General features: G+C 46.6%; 1 protein-coding gene across 1 annotated transcript; it reads right to left on the minus strand.

The window, feature by feature from the left end:
* Window positions 1-51: 51 nt before the first annotated feature.
* Window positions 52-23,290, minus strand: afg3l2 (AFG3-like AAA ATPase 2). Its single transcript, XM_044219682.1, has 18 exons — window positions 23,052-23,290; window positions 20,783-20,885; window positions 20,494-20,562; window positions 17,734-17,775; window positions 17,326-17,420; window positions 17,022-17,174; window positions 16,424-16,498; window positions 15,734-15,858; window positions 15,330-15,603; window positions 13,862-13,999; window positions 13,458-13,611; window positions 9,964-10,071; window positions 8,573-8,698; window positions 8,383-8,493; window positions 7,672-7,787; window positions 6,003-6,203; window positions 3,383-3,577; window positions 52-2,621 (listed from the first exon to the last, which is right to left on the minus strand). Exons 1-18 carry the CDS (start codon window positions 23,133-23,135, stop codon window positions 2,382-2,384), a joined length of 2,409 nt encoding a protein of 802 aa, XP_044075617.1. The 5' UTR covers window positions 23,136-23,290; the 3' UTR covers window positions 52-2,381.
* Between the last annotated feature and the right edge of the window lie 950 nt (window positions 23,291-24,240).

A 24,240-nucleotide genomic window follows, 5' to 3' on the forward strand; every position in this document is an offset into this window, starting at 1 on the left:
TTCACTTTCACTGAGGAAAAAGCATTTAATGATCGATAGTTTGATTTAATGTTTGAGTTTTTCTGACTTTAATTAAACATTTGAATCATGAAACAGACACATTTACACATTATTATTTTTACACATCATATTACACGTCTACAGTGACAGCAGACACTCAGCTGCACGTTAGCACGAGCTGCACACATTATACAGCATGTTAGCAATAACGAATCAATACCTGATCAGCTCTGAACTGCTCTCTGAGAACGCTTGAGCCTGAGCCGCTTCAGTCCTCCACATGCTAATATTAGCTTTTATATTAGCATTCCTCTACAGCAGCTCCGTGTTGTCTGTTAGCTTTAAGCTAACACTTCAGTTCACTCTCAAACTACAGCGCGGTTACCATGGTGATGATGAAGATCTCGGAGGGAACCAGAGTCTCCAAATCTTCCAGAACATTCATTTCATTCAGTTCTGGGTGACGATGAAAAAAAACCCATCATCAATATTTTCAGAATCAATAACTGTCGATAAATAAGTGATGACGATACAGACTGCAAGTTTTATTCTTTTCACCATCATCATTTTTTAACAGCAGAACTCCACGGGTGTTTATCAATCAGCAGGTGGTTCTGCTGAGAGCTGCGGGTTCTAAGGAGAACTCGCCGAGTCGACACCCGATAACGTCAGGGTTCAGAGTCGCTGAGTATTTTGTTCTATTGAAGGATCAACTGTAAGAACTGCTCCAGTACCGTTCTGTCCGTCATCTGCTGGAACCAGAGAACAGAGTCAAACAGTTCGGCCGGAGGCGAGGAACCGGCTGCTGCAGAGTCCGGATATAGAACCCTAAACAGGATTTCTACATATGCAGAAATGCTCTTTAACTTTTCTACAGGTCGGAGTTGAAGTAAAAGTTTCTCAAGTATGTTTGATGTAGAACCCTGCAATGGAGTAAGGCTCCAAGAGCAGAGAACGGTTCTATCGTTGTATGCAGAGAACACTTCTTTGTAGAGAAATGTTCCAGTACTCAATGACAGGGTTCTTTAAGTCAGAACTGGTTCTAGTTTATGATGATAAGATGTGTTGTAACTGAAGTTGATTGTAGAACATCAGGTAGAGAACTTTCTAGAAGTCTGTGTCTGATGTGAATGACCTAGAACCCTGCTTTGGAAGATTTGGAGATCAAATCCCAATATAGAGAACACTTCTAGAATGGTTGTTTGGGTTCTAGAGGACAGAGGTGGGGTTCTACATGTTCTAAAGCGAGTAGGTTGTGTGTCAGAACCCTGCAGTGGAGCAAGTTTTCTAGAGCAGAGAACGGCTCTAGAGTTCTATGCAGACATCAGTTCTTTGAAGAGAAATGTCAGGTCAGACTGGTTCTAGTTTATGATTAAAGGTTTGTTGTAACAGAAGTTGATTGTAGAGTGACGGTTTTAGAGCTGCAGATTCTAGACCTCAGGGGAGGGAACATTTTATGTGTGTGTGATGTAGAACACTGAGTTAGAAAGGGATTGCAGAACCCAACAAAGAAAATAGTTCTAACACTGTTGTTAAGAGTTCTATGCAGAGAACAGTTCTTTGTAGGGAAATACTCTTTAAGTCAAGACTGGTTCTATATTATGAGGATAAGTTGTTGTTACAGAAGTTGATTGTAGAACACATATAGAGCGGTTCTAACTGTTGTTCTATACAGAGTTCCCTACACAGAAATGTTTTGGAACTCAGTGAATAAGTTCTGGAGGATGTAGTCGGGAGGTTTAATGTCACATAAGCTGCTCCTTCCTCATAAAGAAGGGCTTAGAAGTACATGTATGTATTTGAGCGTTCTAGAACCCCATACTGGAGTGAGTGCTCTCGACCTCGACACATAGGAGGGTTCTACCACAGACGTTACAATTCTAGAACTCTAGAACATTTCTGTTCTGAGTTCCCTCCATATAAGGTTCCATAAGGTCAGAGCTTGAGTAAAGGTTCTAGAACTATAAGGAGAAGGTTTGGTGTTACAGGAACGTGAGTGCAGAACTGCAGAGAGAAGGTTCTAGGAGCATTCAGAGTTCTCGAAAGTCAGAGAGAGGGTTCTAGACCTCGAAGATGGTGACAAGGTGATCGTAAGCAAGGTTCTAGACACATGTGGGAGGGCTTGCCGAGATTTAGGATAGTGGTAGAACCCAGACATCCAACAGAATGTTTAAGAACTTCATAGGGTGAAGATTTGGTGTTTGGTGCAGAGAAAAGGTTCTAGGAGCAGGTGCAGAGCTCTTGATGTTTATTCTGGAAGTCAGTGAGAAGGTTCTAGACCTCGTGAGTGATTGTGATTGCAGAACTCCAGAGAGACGATATTTTTGACACGTGAGAGTGATGGGTCAGTATTTGAGTGTTCAGCCGTCCATCACAAGGTTCTAGAAAGGCATTCCTCCAGAGATCTGGCGGGCCACCTGCTCGTCCTGGCTCTCCTCCTTGTCCTTCCTCTCCTGGTTCCAGTTCTTCAGACCCTCCGGCAGCGTTGTGTCCTCATCCATGCCTCCGGTTCCCTCGACAAAGTCCTCGTACGTCGCCTTCTCTGCGAACGGACGTTTGCCTAGCAGCTCCACCATGTCGTTCTTATCCAGAACCTCCTTCTCCAGCAGCCGGAGTGCCACCTGCAGGATGACACAGGAACACAGAGAAAAGGGTCAGAACTCTACATGAAGCATGTGTGCGTTTGTGTGCTGTGAATGACCGAGAACAACAGGGTTCTATATGCCAGAGCTGATTGTAGAACATCAGAAGGAGAACGATCTAGAAATATGTGTGTTGTGAATGGCCTAGAATCCTGTGTTGGAACAGGGTTCTATATCGTGTAGGCCAACACTGACATTAAAGTCTAGAACATTTCTGTGACGAGAACTCTACAAGCTTTTTGACAATAAGCTTTAAAAGGTTAACTTCAGGTCCTAACACTGGAAGACTCGTAGCGTTCTCAACACAGAAATGTTCGAGAACTCAAAGGCCTCGTTCTTTAAGTAAGATCTGAAGCTCTACGTTCATCGTTCAAGGACTCAATGTCAGGGTTCTATGAGTCAGAGCCGGTTCTAATTCATAAGAAAAATATCTGTTGTTCTATAGATAGAGTGTAGAACACCATGTATGATTGTGTGCGCTGTGAATGACCTAGAGCCCCGCTTTAAAGAAACAGAACTCTGCTTATCCAGCAGAAGGTTCTAGAAGGGCATCCTCAGAAATCTAGAACCTTCTGCTGGATGTCTGGGATCCACCACCACTGTAAAACCTTGTCCTCTTTCTGTCACATGTATCTAGAACCTGTTCTATCTGGAGTTCCAGAACCACCTCATAACAGGTTGAGAACCCTGCAGAGGTTCTTCATGGTGATCTAGAACAGACCACTGTAGATCATTGGTACCTTCTCCACGTCGGCCTTCTTGTCGCTCAGCAGTTGGTGGGTTCTCTGGTACGCCTCGCTTATGAGGATTCGAACCTCGGTGTCGATGAGACGAGCCGTAGCTTCGCTGTACGGTTTCTCCAGAACCATCTCACCTTGCCGGGGGAGGTCAAAGGAAACCTGACCCACCTTCGCATTCATCCCAAACTGAACGATCTGCAGCAGAACACAGAAACCAGGAGGTCAGACAGGAACAGGAACCACACACTCCCACTGGAGTCTTCATCTGTTCTTAGTTCATCAGCTACAAGTTACATATTCTTTCTGTTCCTGCTGATCATTTTCAAATCATCCATCTGTGTTTAAGTACATTTCCTTCATTCCAGGCAGCCATCAGTTTTGGTTCATTTCTATTTAAAAAACTAGACCTAAAAGTTGCTGCATAAAATCCCTAACAGTCCACGTTTAGTCAACTTCTGAATCCTCTGCCTTTTATTTATATTCTCTCTTTATTTACAGGCTTTTAGTCACTACATGTGTTACCTCTGCATGTCATATATTATTTTCAGAATACGTTTGGCTGCTCAGAAATGTCATCAGTTTGCATGTGAGTTGTACTTTACATGTTTTTGGACAATTGTTATGCAAAAAAACAAACAAACACTTTTGTTCAATTTAAAATTTAAAGTTTGTTTTATCTGTATTACAGGTTTTCATCACAGGAAATCTCTGTGTCTGAATGGACAGAGGAGAGTAAGTGTTACAGGAATATAAGCACCATGTTGATGAGACATTCTGAGTCTTAGTAATGTAAAATAATATCTTGATAGTGCAACATGAAAAAAGTTATTACGTCTTATGTTATATATATTTTATTAAAGCTGCAGTAGGCAATATTATGTCATTATATTGTTGGTTGAAATAACTAGTTTTGACCACTGCATGTCACTAACAATATTTAATTGAAGGGTTGAAAACATTGTGTCTGTGGGCGCCCACCCCTTTGTATTTCATTTATTTTTATTTTTAAATTGGACCCAAACAACCAATCAGGCTTAGCTAGCACGTAACTGGCCAATCACAGCAACTCTGTACAAACAAGTGTCTGAAGTTCTGCAGCCGCTTTCTTCTCTGGTGTCTCAGCTGATTTCTGGAGGTTTATTCTGGACGGACGTCAGAGACGATGACGTCCTCTAGAAGTGTGAGTCGCACTGAACGATTCGATGTGAGTTTCGTGTCTTTTTCTATCTGAGGAACAAAATTAGATAATTTAACTCCGAACGATGCCTTTATTACTAGTCGCTTAGACTACTGCAACTCTCCCTTTACTGGTCTCCCTAAAATTACAGATAATTCAGAACGCTGCAGCCAGGACTTTGACCAATACAAAAAAAGATCACCTGACCCCTCTGCTCGCATCACTGCACTGGCTACCTGTATCTTGTAGAATTGATTTGAAGTGCTTTTACTTACCTACAAAGCCTCACATGCCCTAACACCCTCGTACAGCGACTGCCTCTCATTTCATGTCCCAACGAGAACTCTCAGATCGTCCACTGCCTTTCTTTCAGACGTTCCAAAGTGTCCCACAAGCAATGTGGTGAGGCTGCTTTCTGTCTTTATAAACTGTGGACCTCCCTCCCCCGGACCGCAGGACTTTTTGACTTGGCTTTTAATTTGGGTTGACGCTGCTGGTTTTGTTGTTTATCATTGATACGATGCGTCTTGTGAAGCTCTTTGGCCTGCATCTTTGCATGAGACATGCTATACAAATAAAGTTATTATTATTATTATGGAGCATCACTACCTGTTATCAGGGAAGCAGCTCGCTAAATATTTTTAAAAAGCCAGCTGAAAACTTGTCTCTTCACTTCAGCCTTTAGTTAGCTGCGACCTTCCTGATACCAGCCGGACACTCCGCACTAAAAGAAGTGCAGCAGATCTTTGCACTACTTTTAAACTTTGTTTTTATTATTATAATCAAGAGGGTTTTATTTTCCATTAATTCTGATTTTCTATCCCTGTTTTTATGTTCATTCTGTCTCTCGTGTGAAGCACTCGCTGTAAGTTTCTTCGTTGTAAAGCACTTTGAGCTGCATTTCTTGTATGAATGTGCTATACAAACAAAGTTTATTATTATGATGATGATGACGATGTCTGTGTGTTCAGATCTGAGTTATGACTGAGAGAGTGTGATTTCTGACTCAAACCGCGTCACTCTGACCTGTGCGACCTCTGACCTGTGTGACCTCTGACCTGTGCAACCCCTGACCTGTGTGACCTCTGACCTGTGTGACCTCTGACCTGTGCGACCCCTGACCTGTGTGACCTCTGACCTGTGCGACCTCTGACCTGTGCGACCCCTGACCTGTGCGACCTCTGACCTGTGCGTAGGCGCTCTGTGTGACCCCTGACCTGTGTGACCCCTGACCTGTGTGACCCCTGACCTGTGCGACCCCTGACCTGTGCGTAGGCGCTCTGTGTGACCCCTGACCTGTGTGACCCCTGACCTGACCCTGTGCGCGTAGGCGCTCTGCGACCCCTGACCTGTGTGACCCCTGACCTGTGCGACCCCTGACCTGTGCGACCCCTGACCTGTGCGACCTGACCTGTGCGACCCCTGACCTGTGTGACCTCTGACCTGTGCGTAGGCGCTCTGGGTGACCTTTCGGAGGTCGTCCTGAGCTCCAGTGGTGATCTGCCCGAAGAAGATCTCCTCGGAGACTCGACCTCCCAGAGTCATACACATCCGGTCCAGCAGCTGCTCTTTGGTGTACAGGTACTGCTCTTTAGGCAGGTACTGGGCGTAACCCAGACCCTTCCCTCTGGGGATGATGGACACCTGCACAGGTAACAACAACAACATGCTCTGTAACAGCACGGCATGATGGGATATCTTTGAGCTCCCACTGTTATAACAAACATTTCAACTACAGCTCCCAACATTCATACTGTCAAAGCATCACGGGAATGATGTCAGTCACAAGATGGAAGAGATGCTGAAATAAACACGCAGCAGTGACGCGAGTCCAGACGTTACACAGATCCTCGATGAGCTTCAGAACAAACATGACCACAGTTAGAGAAGTGAGCAGCTACTTCCTGCAGGAACGCTTCACGTTCTCACGTTCAGTGCTGCTGACTGACACTTTGTGATCAAACAAAACGTCAACAGCTGCGAGAAGCCTGTGGACGTAAAACCCGAAGGAGAGAAGTCAACTACGACTCCCAAGATGCATTTCACTAACAAACAGCCAATCACAGAGCTTCAAAGTCTGTTGTTTTTACAAAGTGTAAAATGCATCTTCACGGCCGATCAACCATTCACACCTGTCTTCGTCTCCATAGCAACAGCAGCTGTGGCTCATGGGTATTGTAGTATTTAGAAACCGTGTAAATGATCAAACCGGTGTTCAGAACATGAACCTGCACGGTGGTTTCATCATCCAGAGTCGTCGTGCTTTCTCTGGCAGCAGCTCGTCACACTGAGGAACATAAAGCCTCTGTGGGACGAAGCGAACGGCAGCTCGTTGAATGAACGGTGGTCCACTGTCAGGTGGGCTTGCTCTGCAGGAGTTTTAAATCCTACCCGACTGTGAAATCGGGTTGCATCACGCACGTAAGGAGAAACGTCACAGACGTTCTTCTCTAATCTCAAACACGTTCACACTACAAGATTTGAAAATAATGGCGCATCACGCTACAGGATGTTAAGACTATCGTGCCAGAGCGACCACTACACCTCGCGTGATCTCACGGGGAAGCAGGCGTAAACAATGGAGACGAGGCGGTGCAACAACTGGCTTTGGTAACGTTAAGGATTTACAGTGAGAAGGAACGAGTCTGGGTGGGGAAGTGTTTGGGGAGACACGGGTTGTCAAGCCTTCAGAGAGAACCGGAGGCGTGATTTTAATATAGGTCACCAGTAGCTAGTATGCTAGCTAACGTTAGCCTCAAGGGCTGGAACAACACCGTCAGCGTCACCGTCTCCTCGTAGACTTGTCTCTCTCTCATTGGCTGTTGTGGTCCCGCTCGGAAACCGCCGACGTGATCATCCAGATTTTGACTCCTAAAGATCAAACGTGTCTGAGATTATCGGGGCGGCCCGACGAGTCTGCGAGCAGGTCGGGAGGCTTAAGACTGGATCTGTGAACCCCCCACATTACCAGGTAATCTGGGCCGACCATCACTACCGGCGCCGGTCCCAGACCTCGATCGTTGGGAGGGGTGAATCGGCCCAAAACTCCTGTAGTGTGAGCTCAACAGACCGAGAGCTGGATCAGACACATTAGTTAAACATTAAGTGTGACCTTTAGAAGCGGGTCGGCGTGCTCCAGGAACCATCCGGCGACGGCGTGACCCGCCTCGTGATACGCCACCGTCTTCTTCTCCTCCGGCTGCAGGACCTGAGTCTTCTTCTCCAGACCTCAAACACAAACAGGAAGAGTTCAGGTTCTTAGTTCTCCGTCTGTGACTCAAAGAAACGGATCAGACGGCAGCAAAGTTTCATCCACAAGAAGCTCAAAGCTGAACCAGAAACCCCTGAAGATGAAACCCGCCGCGCTGCTCGTCTCCGCCCGCTGCTGCTGCGAGAACACGAGCTCATTGGCTGATGGAGGTCAACAGCTGGTGGAGCTAAACTCAGGTTTTGGCGATTTTATGTTCCTGGTCTCAAAGCGTCAAACTGAACAGAATAAAAAGTAGAAAACGTGTTTTCCAGTTTTCATCAACGAATAAAACTAAAAAATAATGTGAAAGACAGACAAACAAACTAATTAATGTTTTAATGTAAAGTTTTATTCATCGACCTGCACGCATCTGTGTAATCACACATTCTGCCTCCTGATTGGTCAGTTTCCTCCACCAGCCAATAAAACCTCTTCATCAGAAGTTGACTGAGCCGTTTGACGTGTCGTTGATCTGAAGCAGCTTGTGTTTGAGACATTATGTCAGCGACGTTAGCTAACGCTCGAAATCACAGGAGAAGAGCGAGAGTAAATGGAGCCGAGCTCCGCTCTCACCTCCGATGACTCTCTCGATGGCCTGTTCAAAGTGTTTCTGGTTGATGGCGTCCGACAGGTGGCGAGCGGCGATCAGAGCCGCCTCGTTACAAACGTTAGCGATGTCGGCACCTGGCAGACAGAAAGCGGAGAGTGAAGCGGACTGAGGTTACAGCTGTTTCACGGAGAGAAAATCCAACAGTGTGTTTACCTGAGAATCCAGGTGTGAGGGCGGCCATCTTCCTGGCCAGAGCGTCTTTGTCCAAGTCGACCTCCAGCTTCAGAGGACGCAGGTGAACTTTAAAGATGGACGCTCGACCTTTAATATCAGGATGACCTGAGACACCAGAACACACGATAACATCAGCGTGAACATGGTTTTAGTTTCTACATGTTTCATCTGACGGTTTGTTTGCCTGAAAGGTACAAATAAAGTTATTGCTTTACGTGTGGATGGATCAGACTCCAGCAGGGTTTACAACATTTAAATAAAAGTCTTTCTACCTTTGAAGTTGTCTGAAAGTCGGACAATAACTACGACCATGCAAACTTTGTGTCTGTCATTCAGAAACAATAAAGATTTGACATCAACCCGACGATTTTTCTTTTAAAAAAAACCCAGAAAATAAAATGTTTGAATGTCTGAAAGTTATTCAGGTGAATCCCATCAAAGTTATGTTAAACACAAGTTATTTTTAGCAACGATGACGTGCATCAAGCTCCTCAGCAGGAATCGAACCAGTGACGTCGCCGTCTCGTAAATCTTGGGACGAAGCTGAAGACCGAAAGCTTCAAAGACAAACCGACATAAAGATGTTTCAGTGTTTGACAGTCCGGAAGAAGCAGAAACCGGCCGAGGCAACGCACGAGGCTCTGCTCAGGAACCTCGCAGCTCTGCAGGCAGACGAGCCCTCAAATCCCGCGAGAACGCCAGCTGTCCCGTGTTCTCGTACCAAAACAAACGCGGACGCCAACCAGCAGCTTGTTTATATGCAGCAACATTTGTGCTGAAAAGCTGCGAGTCTGGCGAGATCCTGAAGGAGGCGTGCAGGACTGCCGAGCCCACAGAGGGAACTTCAGGTACAGGTGTTTATTTACAGGAACGTCTCCCTCCGACGACACACACGTGATGTCATCATCGGTCGCCGATGCCGAACGTCGACTGGATCTCAAGATTCCCACTCACATTAGGCTTTACATATCACACACTATGATTTCATCTGCCGACGGTCAACACCAGCTGACCCAGACTGGATCAGACCCCGGTCCAGCTGACCCAGACTGGATCAGACCCGGATCCTCACTTCAGATGAGTCCACGGCCAGAAGATTTAAAAATATTCAATAATCTTTTCATTTTAAGACCTTTTCTTCTGATAGAAATTAAATCCTTAACTTCAGTTTCTCTTGATAACGGGTTTATCATCTTGAGAAAACAAGGACATTTTTGATAAAATGAATTGAGGAATAATAATGAGATAATTTCACAACATCATTCAAATCTGTTTCATTTGCTGAGAAGAAAATGTCCTTTTATTATTATTATTATTATTATTATTATTATTATCCCGACACATATTGCAGCAAACTCAAAATTTCTCACCGATGTAGATCTGTCTGTCGAAGCGTCCAGGTCTCATCAGAGCCGGGTCCAGGATGTCCGGTCTGTTGGTTCCTGCTAGAACCACAACGTTGGTGGCCGTGTTGAACCCTAAAAGAACAGAGGAGTGAGACCTCTGACTTCCTGTCTCTTCACTCTTTGACTGACGAAGTTATTTTTCAGCTCCTTTCATTTCCTACCTCACAATTCCATGAATTTACACATAAATAATGTCATGAAGGTATTTTAATGGGTTTTAAAGGTTTAATTAAGGATAAATTAAAGGACTGTAAAATACTGAGGTCTTTGTAACAGATAATCTGCAGGGTTTAAGGGCTTTTCAAGAGGAAAATATTCTTACAACTGACCAAATAACACAAAAGCCTTCCCTTAATTTAGACCTTAAAAAAGGACTACATTTTTCAATTAACGTAAAAATTAAGGGATGTTTGGTATCTCTTAAAACCCCCTTATATCCAATAATTCATTCATGAATTATTGGATACTCATGAATTTGGGGTGACCCCTGAATTTGCACCTTAACTGAAAAATGAAGGTCCTTTTACGGTAAGAAAAAGGTTCCTGTAATGTTATCGTGTACATTTTAAAGGGTTTTTTACCTCTTAAAAACCCATTAAACTGTGCAGAAAATCCATTAAAACCTCTTAATATATTCCAACCCATTCATAATTCATAATAAAGGGAAATGTCATGAAGCCCTTAAAATCTACTTCATTTGTTCATTAAGGGCTTTTCAAATTAAGGTGTTTTGAAGGGGTTTAGTTTTTAAATTAAAGGACAAATGAAGGATCTACAAACACACTGATTTAGATTAAGATGTTTTTGTGTTTTCAGGGTTAATTAAGGGGATTTTAAGGGGGTTGTTTCATAAGTAGTTCCACTTACCCTCAGCCCTTTATTATGTAACAGCTCGAAGGCCACTTGCAGAGGGAAACTGGGCGGGGGAGGAGCGGTGGATTTAAATGCACCTGCCCTTGTCCCGCCCCTAGTGTGCTGTGATTGGCTGGTACTCGTTACTTCAACGCGGTCTTGTGATTGGATGCTAGCATACGTTTAAAAATAATAAGCATAGACTTTTCCCTAGATAAAATAAATGTTATTTTGTTTTTTCGCGATGGCAACGCATGTTTCCAGATTGAGTGTAATTTGTTCACTGAATAAAGTTACGGTTATGAACGCATGATTTGCAGAGAAGCAAACGTTATATGGACAAGGGGTTAAATTGAGTTACATCTCCTCTGTAGATAGACGGATTTAAAATATATTTATATTTGTATTATTATTACATTATTGTCAACGTCAGTAGTGTCACTAGTGTAGTTAGCGGGACTTTTGAAAATTCGACAGAAAAACCGGTGGAGCTAGCATCCAATCCCAAGGACGCATCGAAGTAACGAGCTAGCCAATCACAGCACAGTAGGACTCGACACAAAAGGGTGGGGGAAAAATAACGCAGTCAGTGGTCACAATGGATCGTCGGCCAGTTATATGTGCAGTGCTTTATTGTGCCTTGCAGGTACTTCACGATACCTACCGATGCCTTTTAATGAGGCGACGCTATTTGGTTAGAAGAATTCTGTAGCCCACAATACACTACTGGGAAAAACTACATAGCTTGTTGATGTCACAGCGGAAATGACGAGAAACTGCAAAGCACAGTGGTTGATCTGCAGCGCTGAGTGACCGTCGTTGCTGACTCGCTCCCTCGGCCCTCGAAGGGTCGACCTCACCAAGTTCGCTTGAGTTTTCCAGAGAAATGGAACGACACTTGTCATGGCGGCGGGAAGTCAGCGAGGGCATGTTGAATGACTAATGAAACGCAGCTATAGTGTAATGTGATGGTCGTGTTGCTCTGTGTCTGCTTGGATGTGGAAGAAGCTGTTTGCTAATATGTTAGCCACAACTACTTTATAAGTAGTAGTATAAGTAGTTATATTTTTCTCAAATACAGGCCGGGGGGGGGGAAACAAGGGCAGATAAACTCCTGGTGCCTGTTATATAATGTGCCAACTAACATAATGAACATTTACGTCACTTTAATTTAATACATTCAACAATATAATCATTATTTTCAACACTTTTTTGTTGTGGATTACTCATCACTTTACATCACTTTTCCTGACATTTCACTGGGGTATACAGTATTTGACGGTATTTGTGTAAAAATAAATAAATAAAAAAACAAACAACGTAAAAACTGAGCTGCTGTGATAGAAGTCACTGTAGCATGTATGACATCGCCTAGCCTACAATGCTGTTGCCGTTAGCTTACTTAGTGCTATAACGAATGTCATTTTTTACATTCAAAGCTTTGATTGAGGAAATATGAACTGAAGCAGAATATTTTGTTAGATAAAAACATGTTGTGAATTTTGGAAATTACTAATTATTAATCTTTTTTCAATATATTTTGACTTTTGGACTTTACAACGCTCTGCAGTTAATGGAAATGTTTTCATCACACGAGTCGAAAACAATCCTACACAGCCACTAGGGCTGGGCGACTGGACGAATATATTTCAGTCATTTGTGTGATTTTTAACTGAACTTTCAGTAGGAGACCGCATGCTCTTTGTTCTGTGAATAAAGGAGGGCCATGGAACTCCATCTCCCAGAATCCCCGGAGGCATTAACTCCTCTCACTGAACTCCTCCCATGGGACCAGCTTCAAGCTGCCATTGGTCGGTCTGACCTGTGACCCGGGACGGCACCAGGTCAATAAAGGGCCTCAGCGGTCATTTTGTTTTCTCTCTTTCCTCCTGGCTCCGCTCCCCGTGTAATCTGAAACACGCAGCACAACTGAACTCTCTTTCTTACTGCAGCGACACGAGAGCCTGCACAAGATTCCTGCAACCAAGTTAGTTTGCGCCAGCAGCTACCACACAAAGCCTGCCAGCTAACTTCACATGCTAACAGGAGCACGAAGCGAGTTAACGCTGAGCTGTTAACTCTGTAAGGACAACACAGACGGAGCGACCGGCTCTACAAGCGGACACTGCACAGCAAAAGACTTTCCCTGGACATCTGTGCGAATATATGGGCAATCTCTGGTTGTTGGGCTGATGATGGCCGGTTGGAAAATTTTAACATATCACTCAACTCTAACGTCAATGCATTATCTCCATATCAGTTTAACAGAAAGAGGAGCGTCTGTATTTTTGACGATATTGAAAATAATACCGTCGGGATTTTTAAATACCTGGTATACCGTAATACCTTGATACCGCCGCCCAAGCCTACTTTACACCACAGAAGTCGACATCAGACCCTGAAATAAACTGTGGCCAATTCATCACTTTCTAAAGATGACTTTTCCAGAAACTAAAAGCCAATAAAATGTTTGTGCTTGTGTCTCATGGTGTTTAACAGAGACGCCTCAACATGTTCCTTTTCAAATGAAGCCACAGCTCTGAATGTAGAGATCAGATGATACATGTGGCATCAAGAGTTTAAGGTGGACCCTCTCAGTCACTCACCGTCCATCTCCACCAGCAGCTGGTTCAGTGTGTTCTCCTGCTCGCTCTGTCCTCCAAAGTTTCCTCGTCCTCGTTTCCGTCCCACAGCATCGATCTCGTCGATGAAGAGGATGCAGGGAGCGTTCTTCCTCGCCATGACGAACAGATCTCTCACCTGCACAGGAAGTGACATCAGGATGACTCTGAGGTCAGTGATGCTCTTTGTTCAGCCTCAGACATTGTGTAAAAACTGATATGTATAACAAATATGTTAAAGAAAAATAACATAAGTGGAACAAGATTGAATTAGAATCTATGACATAAAATAGTGCAGCAACTAAAATATAGGAATAGCCTCCGCAGACAGGAAGTCAGCAGAGAGAGCTTCCTGTGTGTGTGTGTGTGTGTGTGTGTGTGAGACTCACCCTGGCGGGGCCGACGCCCACAAACATCTCCAGGAACTCGGAGCCGTTGACGGTGATGAACGGTACGTCGGCCTCACCGGCCGTCGCTTTGGCCAAAAGAGTCTTTCCTGTTCCTGGAGGACCCGTCAAGATGGCTCCCTACACACATAATAAACAAACTGGTCAAAACCACTGACGGAAACTGTTAGCAAAGTAATAAGTGGTTATGCCTTTTACATGCAGTATTCAACACCTGTATTGATTTGTTTTAAATGAACACTTGAGTCACTTGGGATTACTACTGCATCCACTTCATCAGCAACGAAGAACGCTAATGCTACTTCCGCCATTGCAAGTGGAGTCAAGCCAACTCCGAGCTGTTCGACTTCAGGCACGCTCTTTTATACCTCCACCTGCTGAACCCCACCCTCACCCTGGGTTAGCCCTAGCCCTCGGTCCTTCAGGATCTTGCCACTCAAGTCGTGATCTTGAAATTTCTTGGCCCCACCTTAACTTCTGGGATCTTGGCTTGGCCATCCCCTCAGTAATCTTGGCACTCCTTTACCTGAAGGATCACTAACTCGCCTCGAAGACCCTGGCCGTGCCCACACCTTAGAATCTGCATTTCCTTACCCTTAAAGATGTTGGCCCCTCACCTTGAGTTTCATGGCCCCACGCTGACTTAGAGTCCTGCCTTCACAATGGGGCCCCATACTGGCTGCAGGCATCTGGCCTCCACCCCCATCTTGAAGTTCTACGACCCCACCCTCTACGATCTTTCCCACCTCCCTCACCTCGGGGATCTTTCCACCTCCCTCACCTCTTGGATCTTTCCACCTCCCTCACCTCTTGGATCTCTCCCACCTCCCTCACCTCTTGGATCTTTCCCACCTCCCTCACCTGGGGGATCTCTCCCACCTCCCTCACCTCTTGGATCTTTCCACCTCCCTCACCTCTTGGATCTCTCCCACCTCCCTCACCTCTTGGATCTTTCCCACCTCCCTCACCTCGGGGATCTTTCCACCTCCCCCACCTCTTGGATCTCTCCCACCTCCCTCACCTCTTGGATCTCTCCCACCTCCCTCACCTCTTAGATCTCTCCCACCTCCCTCACCTCTTGGATCTTTCCACCTCCCTCACCTCTTGGATCTTTCCACCTCCCTCACCTCTTGGATCTCTCCCACCTCCCTCACCTGGGGGATCTCTCCCACCTCCCTCACCTGGGGATCTCTCCCACCTCCCTCACCTGGGGGATCTCTCCCACCTCCCTCACCTCTTGGATCTCTCCCACCTCCCTCACCTCTTGGATCTCTCCCACCTCCCTCACCTCTTGGATCTCTCCCACCTCCCTCACCTCTTGGATCTCTCCCACCTCCCTCACCTGGGGGATCTCTCCCACCTCCCTCACCTCTTGGATCTCTCCCACCTCCCTCACCTCTTGGATCTCTCCCACCTCCCTCACCTGGGGGATCTCTCCCACCTCCCTCACCTTGGGGATCTTGGCACCCAGGTCCTGGTACTGTTTGGGGTTCTTCAAGAAGTTGACGAACTCCATGATCTCCAGCTTGGCCTCCTCGCAGCCCGCCACATCTTTGAACTTCACATCGATCTCATCTTTCAGGATCTTTGCAGTCGTCTCACTGACGCTGAAGAGCCCGCCCATCCCCCGGCCGGGACGTCCCGCCCCAGCTGGGCCTCGCCGCAGCATGAACAGCAGGAAGCCAATGATGAGCACCGTGGGGAGCATGCTCAGTAGGAACGTGCTGGAGAGGAAGAACGAACACTAGATTGCAAACCAATAATAGACATACAGTATATACTAATATATATATATCTAAATAAATAAATAAAAAGCAGTGCTGTGTGATGAGTATAACAGATGTTGTTCATCACCCGTCGCTCTCGGTGGAATAAACCACCGGCAGCCTGTTCTCTCCCTCGATGCCGAGCTCGTACTGAGCTGTCTCCAGGTTCCTCTCAAACGTGTCCACACTGCCGATGTTGAACCACACATACTGCTGAAAGAGACATGAAGGAGAAATGCCAGAGAACTACTTCTGACTGCCGAGTGATGAGCAGGTAACTCCTCCGGCCGGACCGCAGCCAAACACAAAGACGGTTTATTTGGGGGGAGCGCTAACAGACTGCAGTGGATTAACTGTAAATCCTATCTTCGGTTATTTTATGGAGACTGCAGAGGGGAGGATTATTTGTGGTTGAACTTGAAACTTTTATTGGGGAGATCTGAACCGTTATGTCTGAATCCTTGAACTGCTTATGGATCTGCAATCTTAAATCTTGTGTGGTACTTGTGCTGCATTTTGACAGATGTTACGTTGTGGTGAGGGTGCATGGACTAGCACTTAAAGTGTCAACTGCCGACTGTCAAACTGCTACATAAAGACACATTCATACTGGCTGTTTGCGCAGTTAAGATATTTAACAATAATAAGTATTAACGCTGCAACAGTTTTAAATAACAAGAGAAGTAAATTTAATACTTAAAAACATTTAAGTTAACCACAGATTTTAAATCCAACATTCAAATGTTGAGTTTCTGTGAACAGTTAGTTTCTAACTCACCCCGTCCATCGGCGTCTTCCCAGGAGAGAAAACCACTTTGACGTAACGCTTGTTGACCACCTCTAACCGGTCCACCTGATGGACAGAACACACGCGTAATCTGGTTGCATACTGACGTACCTTCAGAACGTGCACTCAGATCTAACTGAATATATGAATATACATACTGTATAATCAAGACGACGTGGTTTGGTTAAATTGAGTGGGTCAGATGGGGGGGGAATACTCAGATTAGGGGCAAAACTCAGATGAACATGTAAAGATTCACCCAGATTAACAAAATTAATAAAGTCCCATTAACAAGATTAAAAAAAACTCAGATTATCGCAGCAAATGAACTCAGATGAACAAAATCAAATACACAAAATTAACTAAATCTAAACGTCAGAATAATTCGGATTAATGCATAAAACTAACCCAGATTTACAGAGTCAGATAAACATGTTTTTTGTTTTTTTTACAAATCTGATTTATTGTGTCAAATTAAAACAATCAGATTAAGCGGCTCAGATTTAGGTGAGCAGGTCAGAGCGGGACAGTAGAGTCACGTGATGGAGATCAGTTAATGGTGACGTCAGAGTAAAGACGTTCTCCTCACCACTCCTTTGGACAGGTAGTTGTTGACAAAGTCCTTCCAGGTGACCTCTCGTCCTCCGTCCCTGAAGAAGAAATAATAGGTGACGGTGGTCCAGAACGCCGCTCCGCTCAGGACGTACATCCGAAACTCTTTATCATCCCAGGGAACGTCACCCTGAAACAAACACATCCTGAGATCAGATCCACACCACAGAAAACACACACCTGTCTGAACAGGTGAGCACAGGTGAGAGCTGAACAACACCGTCACAGGCAACATCCAGGTGAGGTGGAGAAACACCAGCTGATTCTCCACCCACACTGACCTTCTGCAGACGGCTGTACCAGTGTGACTCCTCCCTACGGCCTCCTCGTTTTCCTCCTCCTCCACCTGCTGCTCCTCCTCCTCCTCCACCTGCTGCTCCTCCTCCTCCCTCCACCTGCTGCTCCACCACCTCCTCCACCTGCTGCTCCTCCTCCTCCTCCACCTGCTGCTCCACCACCTCCTCCACCTGCTGCTCCTCCTCTTCCTCCACCTGCTGCTCCTCCTCCTCCTCCTCCACCTGCTGCTCCTCCTCCTCCACCTGCTGCTCCACCACCTCCTCCACCTGCTGCTCCTCCTCCTCCTCCACCTGCTGCTCCACCACCTCCTCCACCTGCTGCTCCACCTCCTCCTCCACCTGCTGCTCCACCTCCTCCTCCACCTGCTGCTCCTCCTCCTCCACCTCCTCCACCTGACCTCCCAGAGGCTCTCTGAGCGTTGGAAGGTTTGGCTTCTGAGAACAGAACAGACAATAATCCATCAATCTGGTTGACAGTAAATAAAAGACTAACAGATTCAGTAATTAATATTTGCAGATAAGCAACAGTCAGAGTCTGGAGTCAGAGGTCAGTAGATGTCGGTAGACGACAGTAGAAGTCAGTAGACAACAGTAGAAGTCAGTAGATGACAGTAGACGTCAGTAGAGGTCAGTAGATGACAGTAGAAGTCAGTAGAGATCAGTAGATGACAGTAGATGACAGTAGAGTTCAGTAGATGTCGGTAGATGACAGTAGATGACAGTAGATGACAGTAGATGACAGTAGACGACAGTAGAGATCAGTAGATGTCAGTAGAGGTCAGTAGAGGTCAGTAGAGGTCAGTAGACGTCAGTAGACGACAGTAGACGACAGTAGATGACGGTAGACGACAGTAGAGATCAGTAGACGACAGTAGACGTCAGTAGAGATCAGTAGACGACAGTAGAGGTCAGTAGAGGTCAGTAGACGTCAGTAGACGACAGTAGACGTCAGTAGACGACAGTAGACGACAGTAGAGATCGTGAGACGTAGAGGCGTCAGTAGAGATCAGTAGAGACGTAGAGATCAGTAGAGTCAGTAGACGACAGTAGAGATCAGTAGACGACAGTAGACGTCAGTAGAGATCAGTAGACGACAGTAGAGGTCAGTAGAGATCAGTAGACGACAGTAGAGATCAGTAGACGACAGTAGAGATCAGTAGACGACAGTAGAAGTCAGTAGACGTCAGTAGAGATCAGTAGAGGTCAGTAGACGTCAGTAGACGACAGTAGAGATCAGTAGACGACAGTAGACGTCAGTAGAGATCAGTAGACGACAGTAGAAGTCAGTAGACGACAGTAGAGATCAGTAGACGACAGTAGAAGATCAGTAGATGACAGTAGAGATCAGTAGACGTCAGTAGACGTCAGTAGATGACAGTAGAGGTCAGTAGAGATCAGTAGATGACAGTAGAAGTCAGTAGAGGTCAGTAGATGACGGTAGAAGTCAGTAGAGGTCAGTAGATGACAGTAGAGATCAGTAGATGACAGTAGAGGTCAGTAGACGACAGTAGACGACAGTAGACGTCAGTAGACGACAGTAGACGTCAGTAGACGTCAGTAGACGACAGTAGAGATCAGTAGACGTCAGTAGAGATCAGTAGAGGTCAGTAGACGTCAGTAGACGACAGTAGAGATCAGTAGACGACAGTAGACGTCAGTAGAGATCAGTAGACGACAGTAGAAGTCAGTAGACGACAGTAGAAGTCAGTAGACGTCAGTAGAGGTCAGTAGAGGTCAGTAGAGGTCAGTAGAGATCAGTAGACGACAGTAGAGATCAGTAGACGACAGTAGAGATCAGTAGAGACAGTAGATGACAGTAGAGGTCAGTAGAGATCAGTAGATGACAGTAGATGACAGTAGAGGTCAGTAGAGATCAGTAGATGACAGTAGAGAAGTCAGTAGAGATCAGTAGATGACGGTAGAAGTCAGTAGAGATCAGTAGATGACGGTAGTAGAGATCAGTAGATGACAGTAGAGGTCAGTAGATGACAGTAGAGGTCAGTAGACGACAGTAGACGACAGTAGACGTCAGTAGACGACAGTAGACGACAGTAGAGATCAGTAGATGACAGTAGATGTCAGCAGAGGTCAGTAGATGTCAGCAGAGGTCAGCAGACGTCAGTAGACGTCAGTAGAGGTCAGTAGACGACAGTAGACGACAGTAGACGTCAGTAGAGGTCAGTAGAGGTCAGTAGACGTCAGTAGAGGTCAGTAGACGTCAGTAGACGACAGTAGACAACGGTAGAGATCAGTAGATGACAGTAGATGACAGTAGACGACAGTAGAGGTCAGTAGATGACAGTAGATGACAGTAGACGACAGTAGAGGTCAGCAGATGTCAGTAGAGGTCAGTAGACGACAGTAGAGAGCAGTAGACGACAGTAGACGACAGTAGAGGTCAGTAGATGACAGTAGACGACAGTAGACAACGGTAGAGAGCAGTAGACGACAGTAGAGGTCAGTAGACGACAGTAGACGACAGTAGAGGTCAGTAGACAACGGTAGAGATCAGTAGATGACAGTAGACGACAGTAGACAACGGTAGAGGTCAGTAGAGGTCAGCAGATGTCAGTAGAGGTCAGTAGACGACAGTAGAGGTCAGTAGACGACAGTAGAGATCAGTAGACGACAGTAGAGATCAGTAGACGACAGTAGAGGTCAGTAGACGACAGTAGAGGTCAGCAGATGTCAGTAGAGGTCAGTAGACGACAGTAGAGGTCAGTAGACGACAGTAGAGATCAGTAGACGACAGTAGAAGTCAGTAGACGACAGTAGACGACAGTAGACGACAGTAGAGGTCAGCAGAGTTCAGTAGATGTCGGTAGATGACAGTAGACGACAGTAGACGACAGTAGAAGTCAGTAGACAACAGTAGATGTCAGTCAGTAGACAACAGTAGATGCAGATGTCAGTAGATGTCGGTAGATGACAGTAGACAACACAGTAGAGGTCAGCAGAGATGTCAGTAGATGTAGACAACAGTAGAGGTCAGCAGATGTCAGTAGATGTCGGTAGATGACAGTAGACGACAGTAGACGACAGTAGAAGTCAGTAGACAACAGTAGATGTCAGTAGACGACAGTAGACAACAGTAGAGGTCAGCAGATGTCAGTAGATGTCAGTAGATGACAGTAGAGGTCAGAAGGTTTCTACCTTTGGTTGCTGCTTCAGGTTCAGGGTTTTTCGGAGTTTTCTGATTTTCTGGAAAATATTTCTCAAAACCTGGAGAGAAAAACACACGTGACTTTACTGGACACACGTTTGTACTTCTGTGCTTGTGAGGACCGTCAGCGCTTTAACCATGAAAACTAAACCGAACCCAAACCTGAGTCTGACCCTAAAACAAGGTCTGAACCTTCAGACTAAACGTCCTCCCTCCCAAGATCTGAAACTCAAACTGGTCCTCACAAAGACACATGACCGCACACACACAGTCCTGTACCTTTAGGTGGTCTGGAGCTCAGTCTCCTGTACGCTCCCAGCAGGTCCCTCAGCAGGCTCCGCCCACTCTCTACCTGTCCCGCCATGGTCGAACACGTCATCACCTGACCAACAGGACACAAGTTACAAATTACGAGATCAGAAGTCCATTTTATTTATACAGCCCAATATCACGAATCACAATGTGCCTCAAGGGGTCTTTCCAATCTGTACAGCAGGAGCCTCTGTCCTTAAAGAAACCCTCTAACAGGGAAGAAGAGCAGCAGAGGAGGGATCCGTCTTCAGGACCGACACACGGGAAACTGAAGGCGTCTGTCAAACAAAGAACAGCTGCAGCCGACGACGTGTTTCATCATCGACTCGTCTTTAAACGACTGTCGACTGACGCTTCGCCTGAAAGCAGCCAAACGTTTCAAACAGCTGAGAAACCGGGATGCAAACTAAACACTGCTGGGCTGGACTGAAGCTGCAAGTCCCCCAGGTCCCCGAGATGGTCCCCCAGGTGGTCCCCGAGGTCCTCCAGGTCGTCCCCGAGGTCCCCCAGGTCGTCCCCAGGTCCCCCAGCTCCCTGCGGTGGTCCCTGAGGTCCCCAAGGTCGTCCCGAGGTTCCCCAGGTCCCCAGGTTCCCCAGGTCGTCCTGAGGTCCTCCAGGTCGTCCCCGAGGTCCCCCAGGTCGTCCCCAGGTCCCCCAGCTCCCTGCGGTGGTCCCTGAGGTCCCCAAGGTCGTCCCTGAGGTCCCCGAGGTTCCCCAGATTGTCCCCAAGGTCCCCCAGGTTCCCCAGGTCGTCCCCGAGGTTCCCCAGGTCGTCCCCGAGGTTCCCCAGGTTCTCCAGGTGGTCCCCGAGGTCCCCAGGTCGTCCCCGAGGTCCCCAGGTTCCCCAGGTCGTCCCCGAGGTCCCCCAGGTTCCCCAGGTCCCTGAGGTCCCCCAGGTGGTCCCCGAGGTCCCCCAGGTCGTCCCCGAGGTCCCCCAGCTCCCTGCGGTGGTCCCCGAGGTCCCCCAGGTCGTCCCCAAGGTCCCCCAGGTCGTCCCCGAGGTTCCCCAGGTCCCCCAGGTTCCCCAGGTCGTCCCAGAGGTCCCCCAGGTTGTCCCCGAGGTCCCCCAGGTCCCCGCTCAGAATAAGGACATCTAAGGAGCTCCGTTCTATCAGTACACACATGTTGGCTTTTATTGCCAATCGGACGAAATTGAACTCGTTTCTTGTTCCGTCTCTGTGCAGAATGACGTTTTTCACATCCGTCTGCTGACGGAGGAGCGTTTCTCCGAGTTCACCTTAAATCTCAGTCTGATGGTGTGAGGGTCAGCTCGGAGCGGCATCCCCGACTCGGAGCTCGCCCCAGGGCGTCTGCTCGGGAGAACAGGGACGCCTGCAGTAAACCGATGTTCGCGTGGCGAGTCTCCGAACTGCCGAGCGTCTCCTGAGGGCCGATATCAGCGCAGCGCTTACAAAGTCAGTCTTCTGCCTCGTCCTCGTGGAGGCGGGTGGCGCGAGCGCGCTCAGTAGCGTGAGCCACAGCGCAGCCAGCATCAAGTGGTAGGACTGGTTTTAATGGGAGGTCACACACACACACACACACACACACACACACACACACTGTGACGCATCTACCTGCCTCGCTCACACGTCACTGGTGGAAAAAGCGTTCAGGTGTTTTACTTTGTACCGCGCGCCGCCCGGCTGCTGAGTTTATGACCCGAGTGACCTTTACACTTTGAGTTCAACTGGACGCACCAGAACACCTGGACACACCTGCAGGATTCAGGTGCTTGGAGCCAATCAGAGACTTTAGGGTGAAGGAGGAGAACCAGAAATGAATCTTTAGACATTAACAATATTTACATATTCTGGGTTTTAGAACACAAGTTATTATTCAGAGTATTATTATATGCGGAGATGTTGCAGTTAGGATTGTGAGACAGAAAGCCAACTAAACGTTTCACCGCCGGTTCACCTCCAGTACTTTAATTTAATTATTTTATTTTATTTTATTTTCTAACGCCTGACTTCCATAAAGAGCAGATCAATATTCACCTCTGACAGGTGTCGGGTCTGTTTTTACTGAACGTTACACGAGTCCGCGACAGAGCGGACAACGCGTCACACAGGTAACTTTACCTGACGTAACACAGAGGTCATTAAATACATGTGGGTGACCGCAGGCCCGTCGTTCAGCGGGGCGGCGCTGAGCTGTCAGCGGGCCGGCGGGCTCAGTGTTCGGGCTTGTTTTGGCCGCTGCCCCGTTTAGCACAGTTAGCATGTCCTGCACCTACCAGCCTGGTCGGCGCGGCGGCGGGCGGCAGCAGCCGGAACCAGCTCCTGCAGCCGGCGGACAGCCGCAGGTAGCGGTGCGCCATCCTCTCACCGGCAGAGAGCAACTGTACCGGGCTCTAAACGCGACTCAAGTTCAGTATTTCTGTTCCGTAACCACACTGCCCCGCCATCTTTCCCCTAGCCTCCTTCTTCTTCTTCTGCGGTGTTTGGCAGTTGTGACGCCGGCGGGCGCGTCACTGCCCCCGCTGGCGGCAGCAGGAACTACCTGGATGACGGTTTTAACAGGTAAACACCAAACCTCTCTGATCTGATCTCTCAGTGTTTTCTTCACGGTGACGAGCCTCAAAACAAAAACCGATACAAAAGCAAACGAGTTGCAAAAACTAAAGTTACACATTTCATAATTTAAAGTGACACTCCCAAACACTTTCATCACTTCAAACACCGTTATCGATACTATTTCTGGCTGGCATCGATTCTGCTGCTGCCATCGGTGATGTGTTTCCGCCGCTCGTCAGTTTCCTCCTCCTGTCAGTCTGTGTCGGTGGCGGAGTCCGTGAGCACAAATGTGGCTGTTCAAAGAGGTTTCCTGTCCCCGGTGATCGATAAGCAGGCCATTTCTGTTCAACTCTGGGACGTGTATCAATAAAACGTTCTGAATGTCACCATGGTAACCGCAGATGTCACCAATCATTATTCTATTTATTTATATATATATTATTCTGTTTATTCGGGTCTTAAATCATACTTTAGTATATCATATATCAATATATATGTGATAATTATATTCTACGTGTTATTACAAACCCACCAGGTTGATCGATGAGTTGAGATCATTTTGTCTCACGCTCGTTTCCACAGTCAGAAATGAACTTTGATGATCGTCATAACTGAAAAAGTATGAAGTGGTTGTGTTTGATGTAAGTGATGAGGATGAAGAACCTGAGATGTTACAGCAGCGCGCGAGACGAGAAGAGATCAGAAAGTATTTGAATCAGATGAATAAAAACAGATGAAATGAGAGAAGTCAGGGGGAAGACATTAAACAGCTATATATACACATTACAATCAGACTTCATACAGGAATTGTGCAAACGATGCGTGTAATACACATAATACAGATTTAGGTATATAAGAATTAATAAAAATACATAATAATCTATAAAATGATGTTATATAAATATATGT

The sequence above is a fragment of the Siniperca chuatsi genome, linkage group LG13 (genome assembly GCF_020085105.1).
Source record: "Siniperca chuatsi isolate FFG_IHB_CAS linkage group LG13, ASM2008510v1, whole genome shotgun sequence".
In the NCBI taxonomy this organism is placed as follows: Eukaryota; Metazoa; Chordata; class Actinopteri; order Centrarchiformes; family Sinipercidae; genus Siniperca; species Siniperca chuatsi.

Excerpts from the sequence above, each read along its gene's own strand:
- afg3l2 (XM_044219682.1), bottom strand. The coding sequence starts at position 23,135 with ATGGCGCACCGCTACCTGCGGCTGTCCGCCGGCTGCAGGAGCTGGTTC. Across the intron at positions 20,886-23,051 it reads CCGCCGCGCCGACCAGGCTG|GTGATGACGTGTTCGACCAT; the intron begins GTAGGTGCAGGA and ends CCTGTTGGTCAG. Across the intron at positions 3,578-6,002 it reads CCCAGAGCGCCTACGCACAG|ATCGTTCAGTTTGGGATGAA; the intron begins GTCAGAGGTCAC and ends GTTCTGCTGCAG.